Source organism: Manis javanica, chromosome 3, assembly GCF_040802235.1.
Source record: "Manis javanica isolate MJ-LG chromosome 3, MJ_LKY, whole genome shotgun sequence".
NCBI lineage: Eukaryota > Metazoa > Chordata > Mammalia > Pholidota > Manidae > Manis > Manis javanica.
Genome location: NC_133158.1, coordinates 208,619,898 through 208,634,978, shown reverse-complemented (window position 1 = coordinate 208,634,978; position 15,081 = coordinate 208,619,898). Strand labels below are relative to the sequence as shown.

The 15,081-nt window shown below is 44.7% G+C and overlaps 1 protein-coding gene across 7 annotated transcripts in view; it reads right to left on the bottom strand.

Moving 5' to 3' along the window:
- The window catches only part of DOCK5 (dedicator of cytokinesis 5), a 182,342-nt gene that overhangs the window by 107,992 nt on the left and 59,269 nt on the right, over positions 1 to 15,081 (bottom strand). For 4 of the 7 annotated variants that reach the window (XM_073232692.1, XM_073232693.1, XM_073232691.1 and 1 more), the window contains exons 3-5: positions 11,348 to 11,388; positions 6,473 to 6,528; positions 4,584 to 4,680 (exon numbers count right to left, since the gene is read on the bottom strand). The exons of 2 other annotated variants lie outside the window; for them this stretch is intronic. In XM_073232692.1, the coding sequence (XP_073088793.1) occupies positions 4,584 to 4,680; positions 6,473 to 6,528; positions 11,348 to 11,388 (194 nt within the window). Of the gene's footprint in view, positions 1 to 4,583; positions 4,681 to 6,281; positions 6,344 to 6,472; positions 6,529 to 11,347; positions 11,389 to 15,081 lie in introns of those variants that run through there. One more of the 7 variants, XM_073232697.1, reaches the window with a different exon arrangement.

Below are 15,081 nucleotides of genomic sequence, written 5' to 3'. Positions count from 1 at the left end.
GGAAGGTGGGGAACAGCATTAAGCTGAATCCCAGGGCGAGGTATAGAGTATATTTATGACAACAAAGTACCTCAGAATTCCCAGGACAGGCCCTCTTTCCAAACCTCTTAAGCCACTGCCCATACAAATATACTTGCAGGTTTTCAAGACCTGGTTTCTGGTAGAAAATAGACTACTGTAGATTTGCGCATATTCAGAAAGTATGATTGGGCTTTTATAGATATCACAGCAATCCAATCACGTCTAAATCAATGCTAGACATCTGCGTGCTCGCTGGCGGATGTGGCTGGGAAACGTGGCGCTATTCAAAAGAAAAGATGGCCCGAGTCTAGCTCCCTGGGTCTACTCTCCAAGGATGAGAGGCAACAGGGAATAATGCGCAAAATACTTAAAACCCACGGATTTGGCGAGGTTAAGTTCCTACAGGGCTGGAAGGGGGAGCACCCCTCAGCCCCAAGCTGGGGCACACCCTTGAGCAACTTCAAGACGCAACCCCACAGTGCAGTCTGGTGCTTCCCCTAACACTCCCAGCATTACCCAGCTCTTTCCAGAGAAGCGGTGGTGTAAGGGGAAGGTCAAGGCACTAGCCCGGCAGGCTGTACGGACATTATCCTACTGAATTCTGAACAGCAAATCTGCAAGGCATATATAATAAGATCACCACTTTAGGTGAGGAAAATAATACTCAAGAGGCCAAAGGATTTGTCAGGCTGTAGAGTCAGCTAGAGGCTCCCCCTGGACCAAAACCCATGCCTTCACAATCTGCATTCTTCCTGGTCTGCTTTGCTCATTTGCAATAACTATTACTGGGTTTGTCATTTTTTCCTGAATATACAAATGCACACACAGTAAGGGAACAAGCCGGAATTTAAGAACTGGCCACCCGTGACCCCAATATTCACAGTCCTGCTGTTTTACCAGGCAGCCACCTCTTCACTGGTAATGTTTCCTCCTTTCCTGATGCACCACTGAAAACACACCCAGTAAACGGGATCCAACTGAGGAACAGCAGCGCAGGCCAAGATCCCCAGAAACTGTCATGAATTTGAGCTGTGCACTGGTCTGCTCCCCCTTCCCTTTCTACACCAACCCATGCCTCCTGGGCTTGAATCTAAACTGAGGCGGCTCACGTTCTGTGCTGAGAAACAGCCTGGCTGCTGGTGCTCAAGGCCACTCCGCCCAAGATGATAACACAGGCAGTTAGTGGCCTCGGATAAGGGTCACACAAAGGAGCTTCAGAGTCCCCTAGCTGGGTCATGCGGATGCCAAGCCCAGCCTGCGTGCAGGGAGGATGTCTACACCAGCTACTGTTTCAAGCTATGATAGCATCAAGAATCCACTTGCAGAACCCCTGATGGTGGGTCTGTCCACACAGCGATTTCATAGCCACCATGCCTCTTCCTATTCTCACGGCTCTCTGGAGTAAGCAAGGCAAACTTTATGTCACTTTGCAGAGGGACAAGATGCAGCAGATGCTTGAAGACATCAGGTGTCCTGCCCACAATCACAGAGCCAGTTCAGGCAGAGCCCAGACATGAAAGCAAGCGTCCCAATCTCCAGTCCAGGGGGTCTCCTACAGCCTGCTTCTCCCAAATCATAAGGCCAACATCATAATTAAATGCAAAACATAATACTAATATAACAGAGGAAGAGAGAGAAGGACATGGGGGTATTATTTCTTCTTTCTACTTTGGATGAGTGTGTTCCCTTCTCCTCGGCAGGAGGAATTCCACTCCCCTTTAAAACACATTATGGTTATTTCACAAGGTTACAGGATGACTCCTAAAAATAAGTCTTAGCCATACAAGCATCTTTCCTGTCTAGAATTACCTGTGCTTATGTGGCTGGGCCTAATCTGGTTATGATTTGCATTTTCCTCTCACAAAAGACTCTGAATTTACTATGTACATTTCTTAGACTGAAAGGAACAGAACTAGGAAATGTATGGAGAAATGTGCAGATCCTAATGCACCACAGGTGTCCTTAAAGACACCAAACAGGAGGCCTACTTTCGTATCTGTGGGAGGAAATGCACGAGAGAAATCACACAAGTATTGATGTATACTAGTAAAATCAGTATTTATTGTTACAGACTCAAAGAACTTATACACAGAATTAGAAAACAAAAACACCAATAAAAGTATGTGGGGAGTTGAAAACTACAGACTTGGGTTCCTTTTACCTTCTTCCCAGTGCAGCATAATATTTGAGGTTTGCTACTATGAATACAAATTTTTGAGAAAGTGAAGAAATTCTTCCTGAAGTGGCATGTCAGTGTTTCAGGAAGAGAAAGGGAGAAAACGGAGAATGCCACGATTAATAACAAACCCATTTCAAGTGGATTATTTCTTAATGAATGAGCATGTTTCATAAGCGGCAGATTGCTCAGCCCTATCAGCTGAGATTCCCACAATAAATGCCTTTCAGTCAACCAATAGCAGCTACAAGGCATTTAAAAAATATTCACAAATGACAAAATAATTATTATATTAGGTGTCAAAAGTAAGATGGGAAATGCACTCTCCTCTGAGAGGGAGTGGACTTTCTTTTTTTCTTTTGACTTAGAACTCAGTTCTGTAATTAAATAGCAGAACTCCCTCCCACACAGGAAATCCTCAACCTGAGCTTACTGCTCAGGGTAACAACAAAGGGATTTCAGAAGCCCAAAGATGTGAACCATACTTCTATCTCCGCAGTTCGCTTCTTACTTCTGTTCAGTGATAGACTTGGCACGGATACTGCGGACACAGACGATGGTCCTAGCAGGGCTGTGCTTCCACAAGAAGAAAAGCGTGCCTCGTTCCTGCCCTCCACTCTGGTACATGACAACTTAAGAAGTCTCATTTCCCAGAAACTTACTGTCTGATACATTTTCCCACTCACCAACTTCCAGAAAGAATATGCTAAGGAATGAACCCACGTATATGCCATTCCTCATCCATCAAAACATGTTGCATTCACCACTAACCAGTCAATTAACCAGAACCAGAGAGCGCTTTCAACACAAGGACAAGATAGTCAACATAGGACATACATAAGGGCTTAAAACAGCATGTCTGTCCTCCCAGAGCTGGTGACTGAAGAACTTACAGGTCAGGTCTCTCCTCAGTTCAACAAAGAGACCGAAAGATGACTTGCAGTGTCAGGCAGTACACCCCAGGGGCCACCATGGGGTTGACAATAAACGTGCTGACAGTCCACAAGGGAACATATGGATTGTTTAGAAAACACATTATGAAAAAGAAAGGACAAACCATCTTGAAGGACGGGCAAGCGGAGGAATCTCATGTGCTTTTCCACCAAATGGGCTGGTGACCTCTACTGCCGTGTTCAGTCATGGGAAACGACAGCCCAGGTTGGAAATGAAATCTTACATTAACTCTTAAAAGTTATGCTAGAATGACCATTTTATTACTGTTTTTAGTAGAGTCCACAGGGGGATGTTCTCAACAACTTATTAAGATCGGCTTTTCAGAGTTAAAATGAAGAATTGAGACATGACTACAGAAAATCGTAGCTAAAGCATCACATGAAGGAGAGAGAACGGCCGGCTCCTGGGCCATTCAGATCAGTCTGTTCCCTCACTGGACTCACTCACACGTCTGAGGAGGGGATATATGTTCATGTCCTGGCCAGCCATGGAAGCCTGGAAGGTGCTTACGGAGGCCGGACCTCATGAGGCTTATCCACGATAAGAAAGAGGGGATTTAGAAAATGGTGTTCATGCCTCCCAGTTTCATGGAGAGAGCTTCCTAAAGTAGATGCGGACGCAGGCTCTCTGCCAAGGGATTCTGAGTGTTCTTGGCCCCGTGCAAGATAGCTGCCCCTGGTGCCGCCTGTCCAATCATATCAACTGCCAAGTTTACCTTGTCCCAACTGCAAACCTACACTCATCTTGTGATTGTGGTTCTCATGGAGAGAATGTGCTGGTTCCTGTCATTTCCCACTGAACTGGCAAACCTTACTAGCATTGTGAGGTCAAACCATTGTTGTGAGAAACAGTTCTCTGAGTCGGCCTTGAAGATAAGACTCTTTAGACCATGGCTTACAGCTGCTCAGGTTGCGGAGTCTGGAAGGCACACCGGCCAAGCGGGAGAATGCCCCCCTTGTGGAGACCTCAGGTGGCTGAGTGCTGAAATGCCAACAAATTTCTGCTCACTGGGACACAGGGCAGGGGCATGTCCCAGTTTCCACACTGATAAATTAGTAATAATTGCATTACTTATTATATAATTGCATTACTTATTGCATTACAATAATTATAGGGAGGTTGTGAGGATGAACAGCTCCTGGCACTTAGTTGGGGCTATGCAAGCAGTTGCACGTCTTAGGACTTCACAGTCAGCATGTTGTCAGCTGAGAAAAGACTGACCTAATGATATGCCCCCGTCCACCACTCCATAGTACCCATCCCCGACTCTGGGACAACGAGCACCCGCCGGTCATCAGCCAGCACAGAGTCCAGGTAGCGTGCAGCCCACTCTGCACAGAGAGCTAAGAAGTGGCCAACACCTTGCAGCAGAACCGAGGGCTAAGAGCCCAGGAGTAATACCACCGGCTCCAAGCACCAAGGGAAAACTCACCACGTAGAGCTTGCGCCAGATGACCGCCCATTCCCGCAGCGTGGATGTGAGCTCCTGCACCAGGGGGAGCTCGCCGGGGATGACCGTCTCGTGCTGCCTGAAGAGAGCCAGACAGGGGCTCCCATTACTCCAGGTTGATTGGCGCAGCTTTTCTTGACAGGGGTCGTATTTCCCAATAGCTCAAAGATGGGAATAGGGCTGCAGGGCTCAGAACAAACAAAACGCTGGGGCAGGGGAGGGTTGTGTAGGAGACTTTATTACAACTACGGGTTTAAGAGAAGGCACTTATCGCTGCAGTTCTCAAAATGAACTGTTTCCGCCATGGAAGGGGCCACAGCCCAGCCTTGACTGTCCCATTGTGATCTCTACAGAAGCCTCAATTACCCAGCCAGGCTGGCTTCAGGGGACCCCTGGGAGGGAAGCCAGAATCCAGTATTGGAGCACGTGGCCATTTCATTAGGGAGGTGGGTGGAGAAGTGCGCATGGTGCAAGCATCCTGAGGCTTGTCACCTCACACGGGACCTGCTGGTGGGGACCAAAGCTCTTCTCAAATGGTTGTTTTCTTCTCATCTGCTGCCTCACTGCATAGAAAATGTGATAATATACCAAGCTCCTGACTCACTCTCAGGAGACTTGCAACTCGGGAGGCCTGACATTTATTGGCTTCGAGCCTCCCTGGTATCCTTATGGTAGCGAAAGGAGAAAGGAGAGAGCAAGGCCTAGCCAACAAGTCGGGGTCAGTGGTAAGGATTGCCAGACCTAAAAAAATGTATGTAGGATGCCCAAGTAAGTTTGAATTTCAGATAGATTAAAATAACTTTTTATTGCGTCTAGTGAAATATCTGGGACACAAGTACTGTAAAAATTACTTGTTCTTAGATAAATCTCAAATTTAACTGAGCATCCTGCATCTTATCTGGCTACCCTAGGTAGTAGGAATGTGTCTCCCTCCCTGCTTTCCACCAACGTGGCTCTGGCTTATGACCCTGGAGGCGAGGCTGCCCAGGGTTGGCCCACCAGAAAGAAAACTCTCTGGGAGGGCAGGACATCTAATTTTCAGCCCTGATTCTGCTACCAAGGAGCTATATGAATGTGTCTCCATCTCTAGTCTCTACAAATGTGAGTGTGGAACTTATAACTGAGAATGTTCTCGGCAGCTTGAGGCTGTATGGCTCTGGGACCCACTCCATGAGGCTGCATTGGCCCTGGGGTCCCCATCCTGCTCCAGGCCCCGCTTCATCCTCTCCTTAACTCTCCTGCTTGTCGGCTCACCAACCAAACAGCCTCTCTCTCCCACCTTGGGCTGCGTCTCAGTCTTGTTAGCCACTACTTTCCAGGTGCACAAGAAATAAGAAAACCTCAAATTTAATGGGTTTTTACCTGCATTGCATGTTCACACACATTCTTTCATAATTTCACATCAAGCTCGTGACCAATATAGGACTAGACTGTTCCCCCCCGGTTGCATGGGAAAAACCCGTGGTGCACTCTGGCTAGTGAACTTATCCAAGGTCCAAAGCTGATCAGTGCAGGTGTAGCATGCTTATCTATCTCCCCAAGCTCCCAAACTGGGAGCTCCTGGGTCTTATCAGCCAAAGTGCACCCAATGTTCATGTGCATGTGCATACACATGCACTCCACTGGTAAGCGATTAGTGCGAGAAGAAAGTAAAGGCCCTCCTGCGACCCATTATCTTACTATTCTGGGGAAGGATGCCAGGGAAGAAGAGCTGTAGAAGGAATTATGCCAGGAAAAAGTGTCCATTCATTTCTTGCTCATACGAGAAGTGGAACTGATGAAATGAGAGAAAAAATGGACGGAAGGTGCTCTTTAATGATAATGTTACATCTTCATCATCTGTTGGGAGTTCTTCCTAGATGGACACTTACCCACGGTCTTCCACAGTTGCCTCTTTCAAATGGATGTATGTTTCAGGGAAAATACCCTACAGAGACAAGAATTTTGGTTACAGGGCCATAAAAATCCCAGCCGAAAGGAAAAAGCACAAATGGCATTAGGAATGACGATGGCTGACGTCATGCTTAGAGGACCAACTGTACTGACTGGCTACCCAGATGACAGCATGGCTGAAACTCTGAAAAGTATAAATAAAAGTTTGGGTTCAGAAAGCACAGAATACATGCTTCGTAAATGAATAGGCAAACATGCCCCAGTGGGCTCAGAGCTGCAGGAACCGTGAGGATTGAACAGCGAGACCCTGAAACCCCTGCAGGTCCTCTGTGCCTGGAGGTGCTTCCCTGAAAGGGTTTCACATAATGAGTGAAATGGAGAGCTTGTAATTAGTGGCCCCATAAAATTATCATCATTTTCTAAAGTAATTCCTCTCAGCCCTTTCACTCACACCAAATATGCCCCAAATCAATTAGTAATAGTTATCTGGCTATTTTTAGCACTTCCCAGTCTCAAACTGCATCTCGATCCTAAGAGGCACTCCTACCTCACTGTTGTGACATTGCCTTTGGGGAACCTAAGACCTGGAAAGATCTAGAACAAAGCCTGGAAACTGGTTGGTAGGAAGGGAAGAACTGAAGCTCAGGTCTAACCAATAGGAAGCAGGTCATGGGTGTGAACTTTCTTAAATGCCCAAAGCTCCCCTTGTCATCTGCTCATCAATAAACAGAGAAACTGCCATCTGGAAGAGGCCCTGCTGTTCCGTTTCGTGGCACTTTGTGCGCCAGACCAGTAGCGGTGGGGGAGGACCATGTCTAATGGACACCACGGCTCCCCTACTCCTAGCCCTCCGCCTTCTGTGGTCTTTCCACGTCGGAGTGGCCATCCACGAAGGTGGGCGATGTCCCACTCCCTGGGGACTGGGCCGAGGATGCTGTGTACCCAGCAATCCTCTGTCCCGACTAGACAGAGAACTAGGACATTTCAGCTGAGGTCAGCCTTGCATCTGGTTTTGTTTGCTATCCTATCCGTGTACAACTTTTCTTTCTTCCTTGTAATCCTCAGCCAATAGAACAGGAAATGACAAGAAAACCTGAGATGGAGCCGCTCCCAGCACTGGTGATGACAGGGTGGATGCTGCCACTGCCTCACTCAGAAGCAAAGTGGGCATCCTTTTTTTCCAGGCAGGAAGAGCCAAAATAAAGCACCCATCTTCCCCTCCTGGCTTTGAGAAAACAGCTAGTGTAGGCGTGTGGGTTGGAGAACAATCCCATTGTCAGGAAGGCCCAGAACGCACACAGGGGCAAAGTAATGCTGACCTCTTCCATTACAGGACAGGGTTCAGAGGGACTTTGGGAAACTGATAAAAAATCTGACGATATTCAATGTGTGTTTAATCCCTTTTGGGCCTGGTTTCTGGAGGTCTGAAGCTCCAGATCTGTCCTTAAGATGCTCAGGGGACTCTGGGGGTTTCTTTGGTCTGCTAAGCTGAGGTGACTGTCCTGCTGACTACCGTCTTTGTGCAGAGCTCACCTTGGGGATGGTTTGCTAAGTGAACCAGCCAGACACAAAGGGACAGATACTGTCTGATTCCACTTACCTGAGGTCCCTAGAGCAGTCAAATTCACAGACAGGAAGTAGAACGGGGGTTGCCAGGGGCTGGAGGGATGGGGAATGGGGAGTTAGTGTTTCATGGGGACAGGCTTTCAGTTTGGGAAGATGAAAACGTTCAGGAGATGGATGGGGGTGGTGGCTGCACAACAATGTGAATGTGCTTAATACTCCTGAACTGCACATTTAAAAATGGTTAACACAGTAACTTTTACATTATATTTTACAAAATTAAAAAATACCTAGAACTCATAAAAAAGTGGAGTGCTGGGTAAGGACAAATCAATTAAAATAGTAGTTACGGTGAGCCATATCTGAAGGTTAAAGGAAGATCGAACAAAGCTACTCCTAAGGAATATCCTTGTGGAAGATTCTTCCAATTGAGAAGGTACAGGATCAATTAAAATTTTCATGCATTCATAAATTGAAGACTGGTCTTCTCATAATTGGGAGAAATCCAAGATAGAAACACTTGTAATATAAACAAAATGACTTACAATATCTAAGCAGACCATCAGCAGGTAATTTATATTGAGTGGACAGCCTTGGTGACTCTTGTAAGAGAATATTTACTTGGTTGTATAACCACTCTTATTTGTGGGCATCATTTTTCCATGACAACATCTGCCCACTTACTTACTGCCATTTAATTGCTCTGGTAAATCTGAGGCTTGTAGACCTTTTCCTAAGGCATTACGACACACAGGAAGACAGAATAAACCTGAGTAATAGAGTTTTGATTTACAGCCTACCCCTCAATTTCACTCCTCCTTTCTCAATGCACCCTACTCACTTGGGTAAAAAAGAAAAAATAACAATTTTCTAGATAGTGCTCTTATCCGCACTTCCACTATCCTGCCAGGATCAATAATCAGTTTCTGCAAAGCTCTTGGCTTCTTCTCTTTGTAAAACCACTAGCTTATTTTATCACCGCTCTAAATGGCTAGGTCTGCTTACAAGTGACACCACAGATTTCCATTAAAATAACAGGCCTTTCAGACAGCTCTTCTCCTAAAGACTGGCAAACAGAGGCAACAGCATTAGGGGGAGCATTTCAGATAGGCTGGATCTCTTAATGAAGGGGTGTCAAAAGTTGAGCATAATTCATGACGACTGACTTTGAATTCCTTCTGTTTTTCGGGAATCTAGCCACCAGGAAGACATTGCAACTTAAAAGTCAACACGAAAACACATGGCCCTTGTTGGTACTATCATTCCATCAAATGACAAAGTCATTATCAAGAACTAAGAGAAGTTCTTACTGAAATAATTCCTCTACAGGTAAAATTTTAAATTTAGGTAAGAATCTTTTAAGAGTATGAACACACAAAAATTAAAAATACATCCAGGACTTGTGCTTTGGATGCTAATGGAGCATCTACCCGTCCACTTTTCAATGCAGAGAACAAGGGTGCTGGTTAGATGGACTGCGACATATCAGGACATCACAGGATACCCAAGAAACCAAGGCCTTCTGTGCTCGAGAAGCACCCTTTGGTACTGTGGACTCTAGGACGGGGACAACTGTGGGCTGGGATCTTGTCTCAACATGATGCACATTCACCAGTTAGAACTCAAGAATACTGTTTGTTCTCCAAATTGGATCCTATCTGAGAGTGGATCTTGATTCATTTTTTCTAAGTTAACTTCTTTTTAAAGGATTGGGAATCAAGTGACCAAAATATTCTTGCTCTTTAACAAATTTAGCACTTCAAAACTGTTAATGCTAATCAGGCTTTGAAATAATTACCATTTCTATAATTGCAAGTAAAACAAACACCCACGGGGTTAAACCCAAACCGAGCAGTGGGAGTGGCTATAAGCCAGGTGTTTTTGTCTAACAAGGATCCTGAAGGAAAGGTCTTTACTTTAGTCTTATCAGCCGTAACAGCTGCTGTTCTAGGTCCCTATCAGGAGGCTTGGAAAAAATTAAAAGTCAGCAGGAGCTTAAATGAAAACAATTAGGCTGGAGATGAAGACAGTGGCACAAGCAGCTCACTGTGGGTAGAAAAATTCAGCATCAGGTCTTGGGGATGGATAAAAAGACAAGCAAATGCTCCTTTATTTTGGTAGATTATTAAATTGTCAGTTACCCAAGTGTGTGTGTATTCACATACCTGTGCAAATAGTGGGTGTGACTTAAGAGTCAACCCCACAGAAAGCCTGACCAGGACAGCCCTGGGTTCAAATGGCCTACATTTTGCTGCAAAAAAAGGTGTTTTTCTGTTGTGAGCTTGTTTGAGAGTTGTGTGTTGGGGTCTCTTTTCTCTCATGCCGTGTTTGAAAATTAAGAACTGGGTTTTTTTTTTTTACTTACTCTTGATAAATTCTAAATGTTTCTCTCACCTCTTTATCAGCTATTTTGCATGTGAAATAACTGTGAAGTACTACAGCCATATCAACTTTGCTCTTTGAAAAGAAAACGCTGACGTGCTATACTGCCCCAGAGTCCAGAGCCAAAGGATATTCACGGACCTGATCTAAAATAAACCGATGGGGGGTATTAACTAATGGATTTTCTTTAGCTTGATGATCAGTAGTTTTGGGACTGGAAACAGGAACCAGCTAGGGTCAGGATTTTTCAAACTCTTTGCCCACGATGAGATACATTTCCATGGCAACCCAGTGCTTAGCTACACAGAAAATACCAAATATGTACCTATAACCAAAGTTTCCTGAAACAGTTCTTACCACGGCATCCCACTTTCTTTTCTGCTTTTCAAAAAGGTTGGTTCTAAAACACTCTACTGCTTTCATGACGTATTACTTCAGCTGTGTGATTTGCAGTTTGAAAACTACTGCTTGGGTTTATCCATTTACAAAGGAGGAATCCAGTGGAAATGGGGAGACCCTTTAGTTCTGGGATTTTAGCACGGAAACTAAGGGATAAAGAGACACGGGTCCCTCCCCGAGAGAGAGAGAGCCAATGACAGCAATGTCACTGTCTCACCACCCAGCCCAGTGAGCTTGAGGGACGGGGAGCAAGAAACCTCAACAGGCCCTTCCTGGGGTGGGAATTCACCTATGGCCTTTGTCCTTGAGTTGGCTGGTGGGACAGTCAGTGGGAATTGCACTATTTTACTTGAACACTGAGATTAGACATTTTGCTTTCAAAACTAAAGAATAGCCACCCAAGAGAGAAAACAGGTCTAGAGAGGGCAAAGAGCAGATAATGGGATCAGACAGCACAAACACAAAACCAGCAGACATTTCATACTAAAAAACTGAACAACAAACCATACCTTTTTAGATTTATTTTGGAGGGTGTATCCTCTGTACCAACCTGTCAGGGTATAAGAGAACAATCTTTCATGTTATCTGAGATCAGAGAAAGCTATTAGCAAAACATATCACATTCTGCTAGAACACTGGGATGGAATCCAAGAGACAATCAGCACAAAATGTGTTAGAATATATGTGCATTTTGGTTTATGACCCAATAAAAATCCAGATCTATTTCAGAACTTTATTTTCTTCATAAAGAAAGAATTTAAAATTCACTGAGAGCCATGCTTCATTTCTGCGCCTGTGGAGAAAGGATAGAACAAAACACAGACAGAATGCAGCTCAGCCTCCATATATGTACCTTCTACATGTCACCTCATACTGTTAAAATATTTTTAAATAATGCATATAGCCTCTCTCTCTTTTCTAAGTTCCCAAGGTAAGAACCACTATTCCAGAACAATTTTAAATTGGAGTAGCAAGTCTTACAAATACAGATATTTGCAGCTAAAAAAGTTGAAACAAATAAATAACAAAACGACATTTCCAATAATTCTTGACAATGCTGTAAGTACCCCCCAACAGTAAAGAGGTTCTATGTGTTGGCTTGATGAGGCTTTAAGTAGAGGCTTTAACTTCTTTTTAAAAATTCCGGTAAATACACATATACCTATGGCTGTTTCCCACCCTCTATTGGGTAGAGGGAATATACAATTTAATCTGCCCACAAAGAAATGTTTAGAGTAAATATTTACTGTTGGTAAGTCACTGTAATCATCTTCCTCATTCCCTTCAGGAATCAATGTGGTCACCTTGCCTAAGTAAACCCTGTTGTAAGTGGTACCTTTGTGCAAAGCAGCCACATAGGTATGTGAGTAGATGTAAACTGCAATGAAAACTTTAGGCATCTGCCAGTAGGGTTCCAGAACTCTCTTGTAATTTGTTCTGTATGAAATCATCCAGAAAACAGACACACAATCTATTTTGGACATGTTACAAGAGGAAAGGTGAATTTACTGTCTTTGGGTACAGACTTACTACTATTATTTTCACAAATTTTTAAACTGTCAGTATCGACAATTTGAAAGGACTTGGCTATTTTTTACAGGGACGCATAGGGTATTATGCTGTGGAATCGTGACAGGTTTGCGTCAAGGCCCAGGATTGAGAAAAAGGCATTTGAATGGAAAATGATGTTCCTAATTTAAGATACCCAAGTGCACAAGACAAGCGTGGTACAGGAGTAAGGAGACCAAGGTGAACATTTCTCTCCCGTCTCTGCCATCTGTGTGCACCTGGGTCTGCTCACGTGACAATGCTTTGCATGAATGAATGCCGTGCAAGCATCCTGTGGCTGGGCGGGGTGAGGCAAGCTGAGAAAGGACACCTTAATCTCTTCCAAGTAAGTCTCATCTCTCCATGTCCCATAAAACCACAGTGTTACAGTGCACACTGTGCTCTACGTTCAGAGAGGTATTTATCTGTACTTCTGTAAACAGTATTTTGCACAACGATTCATCACAGAATTATGCCTCCTAAACCTGTCATTTTTGCAAACTTTTTTTTTTTTTACCTCCCAAGTCTTCTCTGAAATTGTGGTATTGTGTATAACCTCCATCTAAAGGTACAAAGTTACCACACTGAATTGGTAAAGGGGCTCGTTCATTTCACTTGGCATTAGGTAGTAGCAGAACCTTATTTATAATCTAGAATTGTATCATATACAGGACTCCATAAATTCAATTGCTAATAACTGGAAGGGGTATGGTACAACCTGGGTGGTGATACTAGCAAGAACACAGTTTTCCAATTAATCCTAGTATTTAAAACAAGATCATTACAGCTAAATATAACATGCTGTTAGGCTTCTGAACATGTCCTGATGTGAGGAGGTGGTCAGGAGAATACCAACCCGCAGCTATGGTCAGTGTGAGCCGGTGACATGGACTGGCTGGAACCGCAGACGCTTTCTTAGGTTGGTACGTTGTAAAATGAAGGGAATGGTGGGGGAAGGGGAGTCCAGAGGGTTATTCTTACCTATATTTCGGTGAAAGGACAGTCTCAAAAAGTAAGTTTACAAGCTCATAAATACAGAGAACAGATAGGTGGCCACCACAGGCAGGGAGCGAGGGGTGGGAAAAATGGGTGAAGGAGGTCAAAAGGTACAAACTTCCAGTTATAAGCAGGAGGATGTCATGTACAGCATGGTGAGTATAGTTAGTAAATCTTAAAAAACTTCTCAGAACAAGGAGAGAAATTGTACCTATGTAGGCCATGGATATGAAGCACATTTACTGTGGCGATCATTTCTCTACACATGTAAATACCAGATCGTCACGTTGTATGCCTGAAACTAATAAAACGTCTGCCAATTACACTTCAAAAACAAAAAGGGTACAGAATGAACAAGTAGTTTATAGCAACGATGGTGAACATCAAAAGTGATTCTGACCTAAGATTGGTTCTTCCTTTTAGAAAACCGGTCATTTCTGTTTCCTGAGACCGCCCCCATCCAGAACAAAAATCTATCCCCTCTCACTTGAAAACATAAGAGGGTTTCTAATTCCACTGTCAATGCTGCTTATGTACCTGGCTTCTTAGATCATCTACATCAGCCAGGACGCTGGCATTTGCTCCATGTCCCCTTATCTATCAAATGCATGTCTGGCTACTGCACCCTCTGTGGCTCCCATATGAGGGTCCCTCACCTGGCTCTGCACCCCTCTCCATGTAGTCACTCAACAAATATTTATAAAGTGCTCGTGTAGGCACCATGCACACTCTAGTGGAAATCTAGAGTTATCATGAAGAGTACACTTTAATGTAAAAAAAAAAGAAGGAATACATAAAACAGATAGTCAGATCATGATAGTGCTAAGGGCCCAGGGAGGCTAAGACGGCAGAGAATGACTGGTGATGGGATATCACTTAACTACTTTAGCTGAGGTGATCAAGGAAAGGTCACACTGAGAAGCTAAGGGGAACCAGTCATGAAAGGGGAGAAGACACTAAGGAGGAGGTTTGAGGGAGGCATGATTTTCAAGCCTGGCTGCCTAGTAGATTCACCAGGGATCTTTTAAAAATGCTGATGCCTGGGTCACATTCCCAAATATTCCGATTTAATTGGACTTGGGTAGTGCTCAGGGGCTTAGTGCTTCTAAAAAAAAGTTCCCCTGGAAATGCTAATGTGCAGCCAGGATTGATTACCAGAGATAGATGCCATGGAGGGATCTGGATTTTATTCTACGCACAGTGGGAAGCCACTGGAGGTCTTCATGACACCATGCCTTACGCTTTTAAAAGACATGCCGGCTGTGATATGAGAGTGGATTGTAGGACGTGAGATAGTGGGAAAAGGAACCTCAGCGAGACTAGTAGGCACGGTGAGAGGGAAACATGCAGGAGGCATTTGGAATCAAGAGGAGCTGCTCATGACTGAGACAGGAAAAGCCAGCAATGGCAGGGGAAGGCAAATATTCAAGGGCACTTAGACCTTAAGCTTAAGCAGATGAGTGGACAGTATGAGTCCTTCATACGGGAAGGCTGACAGAAGGAGAACAGTGAGGAGTGGGGGACAGAGTCGAGGGACGTACTTTGGCCCTTCTGCTTCCCTTCCCGGATAGCCGAGCGCAGCTCCAGTAGGTGGGACCTGGTAACCTAAGGCATTTGCGAGGGTCAGGGCAGGACGGGGGAGGCATCACACAGAGATCAGCCTGCAGGGCACGTCGAGCCCGAGCAGAGCAAGGTGAGC